At 40.0% G+C, this 16,219-nt stretch overlaps 1 protein-coding gene across 2 annotated transcripts in view; it reads right to left on the bottom strand.

The window, feature by feature from the left end:
• The window catches only part of cry1b (cryptochrome circadian regulator 1b), a 28,538-nt gene extending 22,353 nt beyond the window's left edge, over positions 1 to 6,185 (bottom strand). Inside the window, exons 1-2 of one of the 2 annotated variants that reach the window (XM_048548446.2) lie at positions 5,848 to 6,185; positions 1,768 to 1,876 (exon numbers count right to left, since the gene is read on the bottom strand). In XM_048548446.2, coding sequence (XP_048404403.1) covers positions 1,768 to 1,876; positions 5,848 to 6,005 — 267 coding nt within the window. In that variant the 5' untranslated portion in view covers positions 6,006 to 6,185. The remainder of the gene's footprint in view (positions 1 to 1,767; positions 1,877 to 5,847) is intronic. The other variant, XM_048548445.2, reaches the window with a different exon arrangement.
• Positions 6,186 to 16,219: the final 10,034 nt, after the last annotated feature.

The following is a 16,219-nucleotide window of genomic DNA, read 5'->3' as shown; positions in this document are numbered from 1 at the left end:
TCTTGTTTGTAAATCTGTAATAGTGATCAAGGTGAACAGCTTTTTATTATTATGTTAATACTGTGATCCATCTTTTGATTGACTTTTATTATTAAGGATTGGTATTAGTGTTTTTAAGCAGTAAGACTGTGTAATGCTGCATTTTTGAGCAAAGTGTGTTATGTTTTTAGGCACTTTCTGGGTCTGTTCAAGGGGCAGAATGGCTTTTAGTAGGGTGATTATAGAAATACAGTCGTATAGCACGGAAACAGACCCTTCACTCCAGCCAGTCTGTGTCAACCATAATCCCAAACTAAACTAGTCCCAATTGCCTGTGTTTGGCCCATATCCCTCCAAACATTTCTGATTCACGTACTTATCCAAATGTCTCTTAAACATTGTGACTGTACCCACGATGTGCACTTCCTGGCAAGTGCAGGAGATCAGGGAGAATTTGAGCTCTCCAGGAAGTATGTTTGGTTGCTTAACCTATGAGACTGTATGGATTAGTTGGAGCATCAATTAGAGGCAATGAGGAGTGAACAAAAGCAAAAGGGTGTGATGGATTCAGGGATAGTAGGAGCTGCAGATGCTGGAGAATCCGAGACAAGGTCTAGAGCTGGATGAACACAGCGGGCCAAGCAGCATCATAGGAGCAGGAAAGCTGACATTTCGTAAATTTGTCGTCAAGGTGTGATGGATAGCAGTTTCAGGCAGATACAGTCAAGTATAGACAGTTGATCTGCTAGACATGTAGTGGAGGTAGCGAAGTGATGCAGGAATCTCCTGTGGTTATCCCCATCATAAACAGATGCTGTTTTGGATACTGTAGTGGGAAGGTTGCCTGTCAAATCTTAAGGCTAAAATATTAGTGCAGCAATAAATACTCAAATCCCAATTTCCTAATGTGCTGTTTAAAAAAGATATTAATAAAACAGCAAGATGAGTATCAGCAGAAAACGACAGCTCAAACTATTACTTTACAATAGGTTCCAACATTCTGAAAACTGAATACCATACAACTGGGTAGTCTGCTTACTGCAAGCAGCACCCAGCCTCCAAGAACATTCTAGCCCCACAATATAATAAGCTTTCTGAAAGATGTTTCAAATATGGATATAAAAGACAGAACACTGCAGCTACTGGTATATATTTGTATGACATATGAAAGCACTAATCAGTTTGCAAGAAAAGAAAAACGCTTAAAATGAGAATAGGTGTGAGTTGAACATTATTATAAAGCCTTTCTAAGTAGTGATATGAATGTACGAATACCAAATTTACCAATTTTTGGAAGATATTTTTCCATATTAAAAGCTGTCCAATGAAAATGAGGCTTCAGATTTCTTACACAATTTTTTAGCATTTGATTCTTTATGAATATTGGCAGAAATCTACACCTTAAACAACAGAAGCTAACCAGCTTCCTACATTGATGTGAAAGTGATAATTCAGAGCTGGAAGTTATTTGTACAAATCCTGGGGTGCTTTTGGTCCATTTGAGTTGCCTGGTAGATTACGATATTTTGTATTGTGGATAATTCTTTAAAAATCATTAGGTAATGTGGAATATCACATAACCATTATGTCTGAGCTAGAGATATTCATTCAAATGATTTTATATGATTGTCCATTGAGAGAACAAATGCGGACATGATAGGCCAAATATCGTCTTTCTGTCATAATCCTGTGATTCTATATAGGTTTTACAAAACAATGCAGTATTTCAGTTGTTGGACACTATGAAATAAGATAAAATAAAAATGAAATGAAATGCAAAGTGTGCACCTTAAACAATCTGGGAAAGACATCAGCTGGTTGACCACGTACAACAAATAAGCGAGAATTTAATTTCCGCAAATTGGCATCAAGATCTTCAAGACACTGGAGCAGGAATCTGGAGATCAGAAAGAAAAAGCAATGTTGCTTCAATGAATTCCATTAACGGCTTATTTATCTTAGTTATCAAGGTTTTGAAACTAATACCATACCTTTGCGTAACACTTGGAAAATAATTCTCCCTCTTGCCCCATTTGAATTATAAATCATTGTCTTACTTTCATGGCTTCATACAGCTAGAATTTGGCCTGCAGATGATTTCTGTTTCTGAATACAATGCTTTCAGTGGATCCTTACAGCATTTTGGAGTGCTTCAGTAAATGTGGACAAGCCACATATGACTGCAGCTGGTTAACTACAAAGTGTCATCACAATTGAGACCATTTACCAATAATCAGTTCAGTAATAAAGGGAATAAAAGTCACATCAACATTCTTAACATTTTTTCCATTTTTCACAATTTTAACCAAGCGAGCTGCAACATAATTTGAGGTATATTGCTCCACAATGGAGAAAAAGATATCAAGTAAAATAGAGACTAGCAACCGAGGTCAAGAATTTCACATCCACCATGAGATTGAGTTCTACAACCAAGATCAGCACAGGATTTAAAATATAAAAGCTAAATACTATAGATGCTGGTCACCTGACATAAAAATAGAAAAGACTGAGAAACTGAGAACACACTGCAGGACATGTAGCATCTACAACGAGCGAGAAAAGGTAATGCTATATGCTAATTTAAATTATCTTTCTTCAGGACTGAAAGACCTGAGACATTAAATATCAGGTAGTAATGGTGATGTGGAAACTTCTAAACGCCGTCATGATGGACATAATTTGCAATAGGACATGGGTTTATCAACAACTGTCAATGTGGATTTGTTAAATCCTACAGACTGTATTGAGTCTTCCAATAAAATAATGAACAGGCTTGATTAAACAACAGTTGATATTTTTTATTAAGCATCTTAGATAGTTGACATAAAGTGCTACATAATAGTTTGTTTGCAGAATTGAAGCCCTTGGAATTAGAGGGAAAATAGAGATAGAAAAGCAGTTAAAAGGGACAGAACACAGAGCACTGGTGAATAGTGATTACTTGGATACCATGAGCAACATTTAGCTTTATAGGTCAAAATTTCAAAGTTTTTAGATGATACAAATATTGGAAATGAAGTACTTGAGGGGCAGATAGTAACCAAACTCAAGTGAATGTTAGCACATTGGTAAAATGGGCAGTCACATGACATAGATAATAAAATGTGAGGCTGGATGAACACAGCAGGCCAAGCAGCATCTCAGGAGCACAAAAGCTGACGTTTCGGGCCTAGACCCTTCATCAGACCCTTATCTTGGAATTCTCCAGCATCTGCAGTTCCCATTATCTCAGTCACATGACATATGTCATTTAAGACTGGGAAACGTGATGAACTGAATCTTGAGGGCAAAAAAAAAATCAGGAAAATCCAGAGAGTCTGGGCAGAATATGTCACCTTCAAAGATTTACGTACAGGTTGAGAAAGCTGGGAAAAGAAATTAGCTTTATAAAACAGAGGCACAGAATAAAAGCAGAGAAGTTATGTTAAACCGGAATAAAACATTGATTCGGTCTCAACTGGAGCGATTTGCTCAGTTAGCATCACAAAGTTGAAACCACACTTGGCTCTATGTGCGTGCATCAGCCAAAACAAAACACCACCCAGTCTAAGATAACAAGGTGTAGAGCTGGATGAACACAGCAGGCCAAGCAGCAGAGGAGCAGGAAAGCTGATGTTTCAGGCCTAGACCCTTCAGTCTGATCACACTTTCCACACTCTCTGTCCTGTAGGTTTATGGCATTTGAGATACATAATCAAATACTTTTTAAATGGGTAGAGTTTCTGCCTCAAACTAACTGGGGACACCTTAAAAGGGTTCATCCAACAAGGCCATATGGGTAGAGCTCAGGAATAGGAAGGGTGCAATCACTTTGATGGGAATGTACTACAGGACTCCCAACAGCCAGGTGACAGAGGAACAAACATGTGAACAGATTATGAAAAAATGTAAAAACAGCAGCAATGTTGTGGTGGGTGATTTTAACTTCCTCTATGTTGACTGGGACTTAATTAATGCCATGGGCTTGAATGAGGGGAGATTTGTTGGGTGTATCTGGGACAGTTTTTTGCAACAATATGCAAGTAGTCCAGCAATTGTTGCCCATCCCTAATTGCTCCAGAGGGTAGTTAAGATGCTGTGGATCTAGAGCCACATGCAGGCCTGAACAGGGAAGGATAACTGTTTCCTTCCTCAAAGAACAAATGGGTTGTTCCCAACAATCAACTTTGGATTCATGGTCATCATTAGCTTCTTAATTCCAAATTTATGTTGAATTCAAATTCTACAATCTGCCATGGTGGGATTCAAACCTAGAACATTACTTGGGTTTCTGGAATAACAATTCAGTGATAAAATCACTCGGCCTTCATCGCTCCCATCTGCGCTTGTAAACAGTGGACAGGCTTTAAAGTGATGAGTTTCTGCAATCTTACTAGCCTCTGACCTGCTCTTGCAGCCATTGTATTTACATGGCTAGCTCAGTTCAATTTACAGTGTATGAGTTTTGGAACGTACATTTCCAATCCAAACATCATCAATGTGATCATGTGCATATGTGCATAAGCGCATGTGCAGCCATGAGATCGCACAAGTACAACAGGAAATTTCAAATATATTGCAAGATCCAGGAAGACAGTAACGATTATAACAGTTCTATAAGCTTCTTTGCAAATCTGATTTCTACCCTGTTCTTTGTACAAGTGCAGTGTGACATTTATATAGTAGTTCAGATACCAAAAGCAAAGAAATTTACAGCCTGATTATAAATGTTGCTGTGTTTTCCTGAAATTTACAGCAGATTTACAATTTGATGCAAACTTACATGTTTTCTACTTGGAGTGGAATTTGACACAATAAAAACAGATTTTTCAGCTACATTCAGTCAGGTGCATTTCTCTCACCTTTCACACTGGTTTCATCGCCAAAACATGCAAACTATACCCTTGCCTTGTTCAACTTCTCCAAATATACACCTTCACCATCACCCTCCCCCCCCCCACATGGGTTGAATTTTATTTAAAACCAGTTTGTCCATCTGACCAGTCCATTAATATCTTTCAGTTCTGGGCACCACAATTAAAAGGAGGACATGAAAAATTTACATTTGGGCCACACAAAGTGGGGTCACGACCTGATGTGGAGCTGCAAGCTGAAATTTTGGGGTGTTGATCACAGAGGCTGCAACAGTTACCATGATTGCTCACAAAAAGACAAAGAAAGAACTGTGGGTGCTGAAAATCAGAAACTGCTGGAAAAACTCAGCAGACCTAGCAGCATCTGTGGAGAGAAATGCAGAATAAAACTTTCGGGAATAGTACTCCTTCTTCAGGACTAGTTACCTCTGCTTTATTTCCAAAGACGCTGCCAGACCTGCTGAGTTTTTCCTGCAATTTATGACTTTGTTCCTGATTGCTAACAGCTGTATTCATGTTCATTCACAGTTTCTTTATACTACCCAGTTTCCACTGAAAGATCATGAAAATTTTCAAGCCTCGATGCGGCGGCTTGGGTGAGGAGGCGGGGGCGGACGGTCACGTTGGGAAGAGGATTGGGAACATTTCCTAATCAACTCTTTCAGTGATGTTATTTCCACACCTCTGGAGCAGATGGGTCTTGAACCTGGGCCTCCCGGTTTAGAGGTAGGATAACTATCACGGCACCAGAAATGACTATCACGTTCAGTTCCTATACCGAGGGATGGGGGTACAGCAGGAAACGGTGCTGTTCCCATGGCAACACTACCTCCAGGCAGGTCAGCGGCGTCTTTTTGGTCGCCACGGCAACCTGCTGACGAGCCGGCACTCACCATGGTAACGCCTGAAGTCCCCCAATATACTCAGCTCGTCAAAAACTCTAACGGTCATCACAGTCACCACGGCGACCCCCAACGCCCCTGCGGTCACTCTCGATTGCTCTCTTCAAACTCACCGCCACCGGTTGATGCCCACACTGGACGAACCAGCGAACCAGGGGTCGACGATGTAGACGCAGCGGATGGTTTCTGAGCCCAGCAGAGCCTCCAGCAACGCCGGATTATCGTGGAGCCGGAGCCCCTTGCGAAACCAGTGGATCGAGTGGCCGCCCATGAACTCTCAAAGATAAAATAAAACCGGGTAGCTGTGGAAATGGCTTCGCAGCAGCAGACGAAAGCGACGTCGGCGAAGAAAATCTAACAGCGCAGCCTGAACGCCTCAAACTGTCACAGAGGTCGCGCGGACAGCCACGTGCCTCTCCCACCCCCAAAGCCAGAGCGCGATTCCATTGGCTTGGGCCTAGGCACGTGACCTACACCTCACGTGTCCGAGCGGCACCCCAGATCCCGGCCTCGCCTCTTCGCGTGGAGCTCCGCCTACGCCCGCCGTGATTGGTCACTGACGGAGGTAGAAATTCCCGGATGAGCCAGGCGAGGGCGCACTGGTGTCCCATTTAATTACTTTGGAGGGAATGGGAACTGCAAACGCTGGAGAATCCAAGATAACGAAGTGTGGAGTTGGATGAACACAGCAGGCCAAGCAGCATCTTAGGAGCACAAAAGCTGACTCCCCCTCCCCCTCTCTGATGAAGGGTCTAGGCCCGAAACGTCAGCTTGTGTGGTCCTGAGATGCTGCTTGGCCTGCTGTGTTCATCCAGCTTCACACTTTATTATCTTAGTTACTTTGGAGCCTGCTTTCTCTTCCCCCACTTCTGAGGAAGGGTCTAACCGTGATAAGTTAGCTTTCCTGTTCCCTCTGATGTTGCCTGGCCTGCTGTGTTCCTCCAGCTGCACACCTTGTTATCTCAGACTCCAGCATCAGAAGTTCCTACTATCTCTGACTTAAATAGCAGCTACGCCCCAAAGTGTGTTCTGGGATAACAGAGTGTGCAGCTGGATGAACACAGCAGGCCAAGCAGCATCTCAGGAGCACAAAAGCTGACGTTTCGGGCCTGGACCCTTCCTCAGAGGGTTCTGGGTTAAGGAGATCGTGGAGATGTTTGGGTATTGGACTGGACAAAGTCAGAAGTCACATGACATGAGCTTATTGTACAATAGGTTTATTTGAAATCACAGGCTTTCAGAACGTAGCCCCTTCATTAGGTGAAAGTTTAGATGCTTATTAAAACTTAACTCGTTGACAGCTTTTCTTAATCCACCTGACTATTTCCCTTTGTATCTGATATAATGATGTCTTGATAGTGGTTTATTTATAATTTCCTTGTAAACATGGTTGAGTTGTTTTTATATGTTAAGGGCACAATGTAGATGCATGTTGAGCTGTACAATTCTGGTGTATTTTCCAACTTTTACACTCTATCCAACCAACACTATCAGTCGTTCATTTCATGATCGCTGCAGGATGCTGTATGACAAGAACTGCTATGACTACAGATAGTTATCTTACTACAAAAAAATTCCACTGTCTGGATGTTCTTTGAGATGTCCTAAGAATGTGAAAATCTCTATATTAATACAATATAGATATTAGTATTTTGTAGGCAAACAATAACTTTCTCAAAGGTTATCAGACATTGTAAAATATAATTGCGCACTAACTTAATAGATGCTCTAATTGCCAATGATCCCAAATTGAACTACTGCATCCTAAATCTGTTTCAAGGCTTGGATTTGTATGTGTGTATTCAGTTAATGCTGTCATAATGTTAAGGATACAGCTTAACTTCAGTGTTGTGACTGAGAGCAGCATTGCAATATAAACCAACAAAACTTAGAATGTGTGCCAGAATCCAGCGTGTTCACATGTATCGACGACAGAGGTCATTACGGATGTGACTGATGTTGCCCTCAATACCATCATTCAGTTGTGTCGTCTACAATCAAGACTCTGAAAAATCAGCCTTGAGATCTGACTCAAAGCTAGGAGCACAGCCTCTTCTTGAATACTTCACTGAAGGATTTTGAGGCACATACCCTATATGCATTTTTTTCTCATGATCAGAATATCCCAAAGTAATTTTCAAACAATGAATTAAAAATAAACAAACAACTCGTATTTATATAATGCCTCAGGAGAATGGCAAGAAGTACCTAAAACAGGCCATGTGGTTGCTCACTTTCTGTTAACTCCCTTTAGGCTTTTGTCAAGCTATACATATGTGGTGTATGCTATCCCACTATACACAGAGATTGGTTAAAGCTGAAGCTGTTTTGATCACGTTCACTGGAGCCTGCTGCCCTGCAACATCGTTTCCTGCCTGAAAAATCTTCCTCTTCCTTGAAGTCAATTTGCAATAAGAAAGCACTAGGGGGAGTAGGAGGCCAGCAATTACTTCACATCGCTACACTTTGTCATTGTGAAAAATCATCCTGCCCATCAGAATCCACGTATCCCAAAGTCCGGCAAGACACAGTGAAGATGTCAAAGTATCTTCATTAGATTGAATTCCTAGCCATTCTAAATGTCAACAGGATATTTAATAATGGGTAATAACTGCTGCCCCTAGCAGAATACATATACTAACCATGAATAATTTATTTCAAAAAGCGTCAATCATAGAACATGGAAAAGTACAGCACAGTACAGGCCCTTCGGCCCATGATGTTGTGCCATGGAATAATCGTAATCCAAAAGTGAAATAACCTAACCTACATTCCCCTCAATTCACTGCTGTCCATGTGCATGTCCAGCAGTCGCTTAAATGTCACTAATGACTCTGCTTCCACTACTACCACTGGAAACTATTCCATGCGCTCACAACTCTCTGGGTGAAGAACCTCCCCCTGACGACTCCTCTATACCTTCCTCCTAACACCTTAAAACTATGACCCCTCGTGGCAGTCAATCCTGCCCTGGGGAAAAGTCTCTGGCTATCGACTCTATCCATGCCTCTCATTACCTTGTACACCTCGATCAGGTCACCTCTCTTCCTCCTTCTCCCCAGAGAGAAAAGTCCGAGCTCAGTCAACCTCTCCTTGTAAGACAAGCCCGCCAGTCCAGGCAGCATCCTGGTAAACCTCCTTTGCACTCTCTCCAAAGCCTCCACATCTTTCCTATAATAGGGCGACCAGAACTGGACACAATACTTCAAGTGTGGTCTCACCAGGGTTTTGTAGAGCTGCAGCATAACCTCGCGGCTCTTAAACTCAATCCCCCTGTTAATGAAAGCCAAAACACCATATGCTTGCTTAACAACCTTATCCACCTGGGTGGCAACTTTGAGGGAGCTATGCCCTTGAACACCAAGACCCCGCTGTTCCTCCACACTGCCGAGAATCCTGCCTTTAATCCTATATTCAGCATTTAAGTTCAACCTTCCAAAATGCATCACTATGCATTTATCCAGGTTGAACTCCATCTGCCATTTCTCAGCCCAGCTCTGCATTCTGTCAATGTCTTGCTGAAGCCTGCAATAGCCCTCGATACTATCAACAGCACCTCCAACCTTTGTGTCATCAGCAAACATACTAACCCACCCCTCAACCTCCTCATCCAAGTCATTTATAAAAACTATAAAGAGCAGAGGCCCAAGAACAGACCCCTGCGGGACATCACTTAATGAAAAGTCCCAAAAAAAAAAGCCATTTTGATAAAGACCCCAGATAACTTGCTTTTCAGTAATGATAGTTGTGAAATAAACATTAGCCAGAACACTGGGTAGCTCCTCACCTACTATTGTTTCAAGTAGAACCGTGAGATTATATATGTCTAAGTGGAAGACCATATGAGTTTAAAGGCCCTAGTTTTTTTTGTGAAGCATCACTTCATTGACACATACCATTGTCAATCACTTCTGAAAGTCAGGGCACCACTATTAACCTTAACACATATTGCAAGCATACAAAGAAAGCTATCTGTCCTTATGGCGACAAGGTGGTTTAGCAGTAATGTCACTGAACTAATAATCCAGAGGCCCACGCTATTCTTCTGTGGGCATGAATTCACATATCAGCACAGCAACTGGTGGAATGTAAAGTAAATTAATAAAATCTGGAATTCAAAGCTAGTCTCCATGCTAAAAACAGAAATTGCAGGAAAAACTCAGCAGGTCTGGCAGCATCTGTGAAGATGTCAAATGCTGGCCTTCCTGGTGATTCCACCCCCTGCCATATCCATATCCCATGAAAGTAAAACAAATTAAGTCAGGGGTTGATTTATCAACACAACCAATGCAAATGTATGAGCCGTATTCTGAGGAGGCAGCAATAGTGTTGCCATTATGTGTAACAGCTTTAGGCTGTGTGAGAGCTCAGCCTACCAGTAAGACTTGGGAAAGAGTCTTATAATTTGCATATAAAATAGGCATTCTTGCTCATTTCAATTTGATTTAAATGGTCCCACAGCACAATAAGCCAAACCTGCTCCTTTAATGTCACTCATATGGACAAGGGTTAAAGTATCTTTGGCTGAATGGTCCTTCAGTTACCACATGTAAAAGTGAATACAATAAATTGCTACATCGCTGAAGCTTTCACTCATCAGGACAAATAGAGGATATATCCTGTACAAAAAAAAGCAGGACAAATCCAATCTAGCCAATTTCCTCATCAGTCTATTCTCAATCATTGGTAAAGTGTTAGAAGGTGTCATCAACAGTGCTAGCAAGCAGCACCTGCTCAACAATTACCTGTTCACTGATACCCAGTTTGGGTTCCATTAGGGTCATTCACCTCATTACAGCCTTGGTTCAAACATGGACAAAAAGAGCTGAATTTCAGAGGTGAAGTGACATGACAGTCTTTAACATCAAGATCATTGACCAGAAACTTGAAAAATAAACACAGTGGCTACAAGAGCAGTTCAGTGGTGAGGAATGCTGTGGTGAGTAACTCACCTCCTGACTCCCCAAAGCCTGGCCACAAGGCAAAACTCATGAGTGTCTTGGAATAGTCCCACCTGCCTGGGTGGGTGCAGTCACAACACACTTGAGAAGCTTGACACCATTCAGGACAAAACAGCCCACTTGGTTCCCATTACATCCACAAACATGTACAAAAGATCTACAAAAGGACAAAAGAGCAGGTACATGGGAGCACCACGACTTGCAAATTCCCCTCCAAGCCACTCACCATCCTAAGCTGGAAAGATATTGCTGTTCCTTCACTGTTACTGGGTCAAAATCTCTTTAATAGCATTGTGGATCAGCTCACAGCAAGTGGACTGCAGTGAATCAAGAAGGCACCTCACCACCATCTTAATGGCAACTAGGAATGGGCAACAAATGCTGGCCAGCTAGTGACACTCAGACCCCACCCAATGAATGAAACAAAAATTTCAACTGATCACGACAATTTAAGCAATAGGGAACACCTCAGCCAATCAGATCAGCTGGCCAATTAGTTAGCTTCCTTTCTCTCATAGTATAAGTTGTGCTGATCGTTTGAAATTTAGAATTATTTTGTTTGTTGTATTGAATGCAAAACGAAAAGCTACGGTAACGTACCTGTTTTTAGCAATACTCAAGTTCTGCATTACCAAACCACTATCAGTGAAGGTGTTACCTACAGAGAAGTAAATTGAGCTCTTTGATATTTCTTGACTTCCATCTGTTAGCTTGAAGTAATTTTGTTTTTCTCGGTCTTGAAACATTGTATGGTATGTTTCCCCCAAATCCTAAGAATGAGAAACAGAAATAGCTGAAGAAATTCAGCAGGCCTTGTAGCATCTATGGAGAAAGACGGTAAGCAAAAAACAAAGAACTACAGAAATGGAAATCAGAAACAAAATAGGAAATTGCTGAAAAACTCAGAAGGTTTGGCAGCATCTGTGGAGAGAAAGCAGAGTTAATGATTTGGGTCCAGTGACCCTTCTTCAGTTCTGAAAAAGCCATAGTTGCAGCCTTAGATATTTACCAAGATTCTTAGCTGTGATGTTACCCTGTGGGTGGGTAGATCCCAAAGAGACTGAGCAAAGCAAAGCTTTATTATTGTATAATTTAGGCTTTCAGAGATGAGTAGAGTTTTGGTAATATGACAGTCTCATTAAAGAATCAGTTTCATCTTATAAATTTGTTTCTATCCCTCCGGCAAAGATTCATTGTTCACTTTAAGAGATAGATGGGGGTTATTCAGCAAGTAGATTAGATTTTTTTTCATTTTTTTACCTAAGATTTTGTACTTGTCACCTTGTACCTAAAATGATGCTGTGAATGGTAACATTGTAAACTTTTCACTGTACTCCTGTAGGCCTGTACTTGAGTACACATGACAATAAAACTTAATTCTAGTTCAAATTATTTTTATCCATCAGTGTTTTGAAGAATTAGAAGAGACCTTATTAAAACATTCTTAGAGGGTTTGACAAGGTAGATGTGGAAAGTTTGTTTCACCTTGTGGAGAGTCTAGGACCGGGCCTGTAATCTTAGAGTAAATTTTCACCCATCTATGACAGCAATGAAGAGAATCTTTTTTTCTCAGATGCTGGTGTATCTGAGGAATTCTTTAGCACAGAGGACTATTGAGACTTGGTCATTACATATATTTAAGACAAATACAGGCAGATTTCTGATAATTAAGAAAACAAAGGGTTATGAGGATAAAACAGGAAAGTGGACTTGAGGATTATTAGACGAGCCATGATCTCAATGAATGACGAATGGGACTTGATGGACTGAATGGCCTACTTCTGCTCTTAAATCTATTGGTCTTCATGAGACAGAGTTTCTATGTTTTAGTAAGTAAAACATTCATTATTGTGTGAGGTAGATATGTACGTATGAAGATATGAAATAGCAGCAGAGGCAGACCCATGGCCCCTTAAGTCTACTCCACCATTTGATAAGTTCATTGCTGATTTGTTTGAAGTACCATATTCCAAACTACTCTGATAACCTCTTCTTCCCTAACAAGAACCTTTTACCTCTGTCTTAAAAATTTTAAATGACCGCACTTCCACTGCCTCCTGAGGCAAAGAGTTCCAAAGTTGCATAACACTCAGAGAAAATATTTCTCCTCATCTTTGTACTAAAAGGACAACTCCTAATTCAAAGAGTGCTGTTTGTTCTCGAATCTCCAATGGGAGGAAATGTCCTTTCCACATTGACCTTGTCAGAACCATTAAGGATATCATAAACTCACCCCTCACTCTTCTAAACTGTAATGGAAATAAGCAAAGCCTGTCCAAACAATGCTCATAAAAAATACATGTTTTAGGTATCAATCTAATAAGCCTCCTTTGATGGTAGGCTATTTCTACCTTCACAGGTATGATATGTTTCAATAGCTCCTTTGTTACCAGTCCTAATGGTGAAATTTCTACTGTTCTTTTGTGCTTCTCGACCACAGGTCTACACAATTGAAGGAAGTGAAGTTCCAGAAGGAAGATTTTTAAGCTGTAAATGCTGGGTGAAACTTTCCAGAATTGTAGTCAACTTGCATCATGTGATTGATAGCAGCAATGCTTCAGTTACAGCACAGCTTACCTTTTAAAAACAAGCAAGTATAGCTTTTAAAACAATAAAGATTACTGTTCCTGTCTTATCAACATGTAAATTGTAATTCCTTCGCTACCAACAGGAAAATGGCCCCAAAATCCATCCTCACCTTATTCATTTTAACTATCCCATATTCCTACAAGGGCCAACTGAAACATCATTTGTCTGAAGCAGAACAAGTGTTAAGTGAACCTCTGCAACAATCAGCCAGGTTTCTGTGATAATTACAACAGATGGCAGTGCAGATAAGTTACGTGCAGCATCTCTCAAATTTCATCACAATTCTTCACTATTTTGAATGTCATAGATAGCATGATCACTATGATGAATCACTATTTACAAGGAAACTCCTAAAGCAAATCAAAGGACAAAGATTTTGTGTTTATAAATTTTATTCAATGCTTTGTGTGGAGATCAGATAATGTAAATATTCAGAGCACAGTGTCCAAAAATCAAAAAGGCAGTGCTGCCTAGCTCATTGTGCTTGTTCAGCAATTCAATGAGGTTGTGCTGATCTATAACATTACCCTCTGCTACATAGACCTGAATAATTAGTGTTAGCAAAAATCTATCAGATCCAAATTTAAAATTAGCATTTGTTTGAGCATAAATTACCATTTTCAGAAGAGATTGCCAAACTTGCATCTTTCCTGTGTTATTTTATAATTTCATTTTTGAAAAACATGACTTTAAAATTGAAACAACATTCCATGATTCTAAACTTCTCAACCAGTAGTAATAGTTTCCCTTTGTCTACACTATGTGTTCCTTTTAATGTTATATCGTTCCTTAAGCTCTTAAATTCCAGGAAATACAACTTTGCTTGAATAAGTGTTCCTCAGAATTTAACCCTTAGAGCGTGGATATCAAAATTGTAAATTTTTGCCCCACTCCCTCCAAGACCAATCTACCCCTCTGAATGTGTGGTGCCCAGAACTGCACACATTACTCCACAGGCTTTACACAGCTAGTGCACAAATTTTATCCCTTTATATTCTATTTTACTAGATATTAATGTCAACTTTCCATTAGTTATTTACTGAAAAGATAGTCATGTTGCTGGAGCTTTTCATCTTGCTTTCATTAGGACAAACATGAAAATGCCAAATTTCAAATAATCACAACAATTTATGCCACAGGGAAAAGGATGCTGATTAGTTGGCAAGTCAAGATTGGCCAAGGCATTGCCATGGAGAAGACAATGACAAACTATGGGCTCTTCAAGCCCTAGAGTGCTTCAGACCAAATGAGTTTCTCCAGAAATTTCTGTTTTTGTGTTGAAAATATTCCTTTAATTTACAGACAGCAAGTCCCTACCCATGAAAATCAGTATTTTCTAGCAAACTTAAATAAGCCACATTACAAGTTTGATAGATTACCTTAAAGGTGTTGTTAATCCAAGTATAAGTAAACTCATTAATTTTTTAAATTATTCTTTGTACCTATTCATTGCCTTTTTAAAAATTTTTTTGCTTGTTGAACTTTCAAATCTCTTTGGACCTTTAAGGTTTCTACCTTAACATCATTTGAAAAGTACCCTGTTCTATTTTTTTAAGTCCAAAGTGATTGGTCCCATATTTGCTCACATTGAAATCTACTTTCCACAGTTTTGCCTAATCATTCAATATTTCTTTGCAATAATTTGTTCCATCCATACTACTTACAACACCACTTATCTTTGTGTCTTTGGCAAATTTGGATATGGAACTACATTGTAATTGGTGGAGGTGGGGAAAATGACATTTGACAGGCAGATGTTTAAGTTGAGAAATGCTTGGAGCAGAGTTGGAAGCCCTCAAGAATATTGTGAAATAGAAGGGAAAATTTGCTCGGCTCAGCTGAGGTCCAAGTCTCTTGTTGAAATTTGATTCCTCTGGGAGAAAGAGCTGGATGTTTCCTTTAAATTGGTTCCAAAGTCATCTGTAAACAATGTTTGTGATATTTTCACAAGATTATAAATGGAAAAGGGATCTCCTGTATCTAATCAATTCAAAGGACAAAATTTAACAGTCATATACATACTAAGATTTCACTGGTATGTTATTTCTTATGAACTAAAGACAACTAGACTGTTTTACCCTCCTCTCATTTCTGCTCAAGCAAAACAGAAAGTAGTTTCAAAAGCAAGAACTGAGGAATGTAGTTTGGGAGTGGGTGTTAGAGCCTAAATCCATATCTGGCATGTGGGAATCTTTTAAAAGTCAGTTGATTAGAGTTTGGGACCAGTGGGTTCCTGTGAAAATGAAGGATAAGGACGGCAAGATTTGGGAACCTTGGATGATGAGATATTGAAAGCTTAGTCAACAAGAAAATAGAGGTGTATGTAAGGTTTAGGAAACTGAAGATAGATGGAGCCCCTGAAGAATATACAGATAACAAAAAAGAACTTAAACAAGGAAGTAGGAGGGCTAAAAGGCATCATTTTAAGGAAAATTCCAAGGCATTTCATACCAATTTAAGGAGCAAGAGAATAGCTAGGGGAAGGATAGGCCCACTCAAGGACAAAGGAGGAGATTTATGCACGGAACCAGAGAAAGTGAGTGAAGTCATTAAAGAATACTTTGCATCAGTATTCGCAAAGGAGAAGGACATGGTGAATGGTGAGTCTCAGGAAGGATATCTGGGGCATGTCAATATGGAAAAGGAGAACGTGTGGGGTGTTTTGGAAAGCATTAAGTTAGACAAGTCCTCAGGACCTGATGGGATCTAACCCAGGAGGCAGGGTGGAAATTGCTGGGGCCTTGAATAAAAGACTACAAGTCTATGGATTGTGTTTAATTCCAACATAGGATTTTTAAGACATTAAAGAGGAGATATGTCTTATACACTTTAGTCTATTATTTATCCACTCTGTAATGTTTAATCAATGTTACTTTTAAATGGTTTATTATAGAAAACATCTTAATGTGAAATTTTGTCATGAGTAATTGTGTAA

The sequence above is a fragment of the Stegostoma tigrinum genome, chromosome 18, assembly GCF_030684315.1.
Source record: "Stegostoma tigrinum isolate sSteTig4 chromosome 18, sSteTig4.hap1, whole genome shotgun sequence".
NCBI classification, from domain to species: domain Eukaryota; kingdom Metazoa; phylum Chordata; class Chondrichthyes; order Orectolobiformes; family Stegostomatidae; genus Stegostoma; species Stegostoma tigrinum.
Note: the sequence above shows the minus strand (reverse complement) of the source record. Positions and strands in the feature narration are given on the sequence as shown.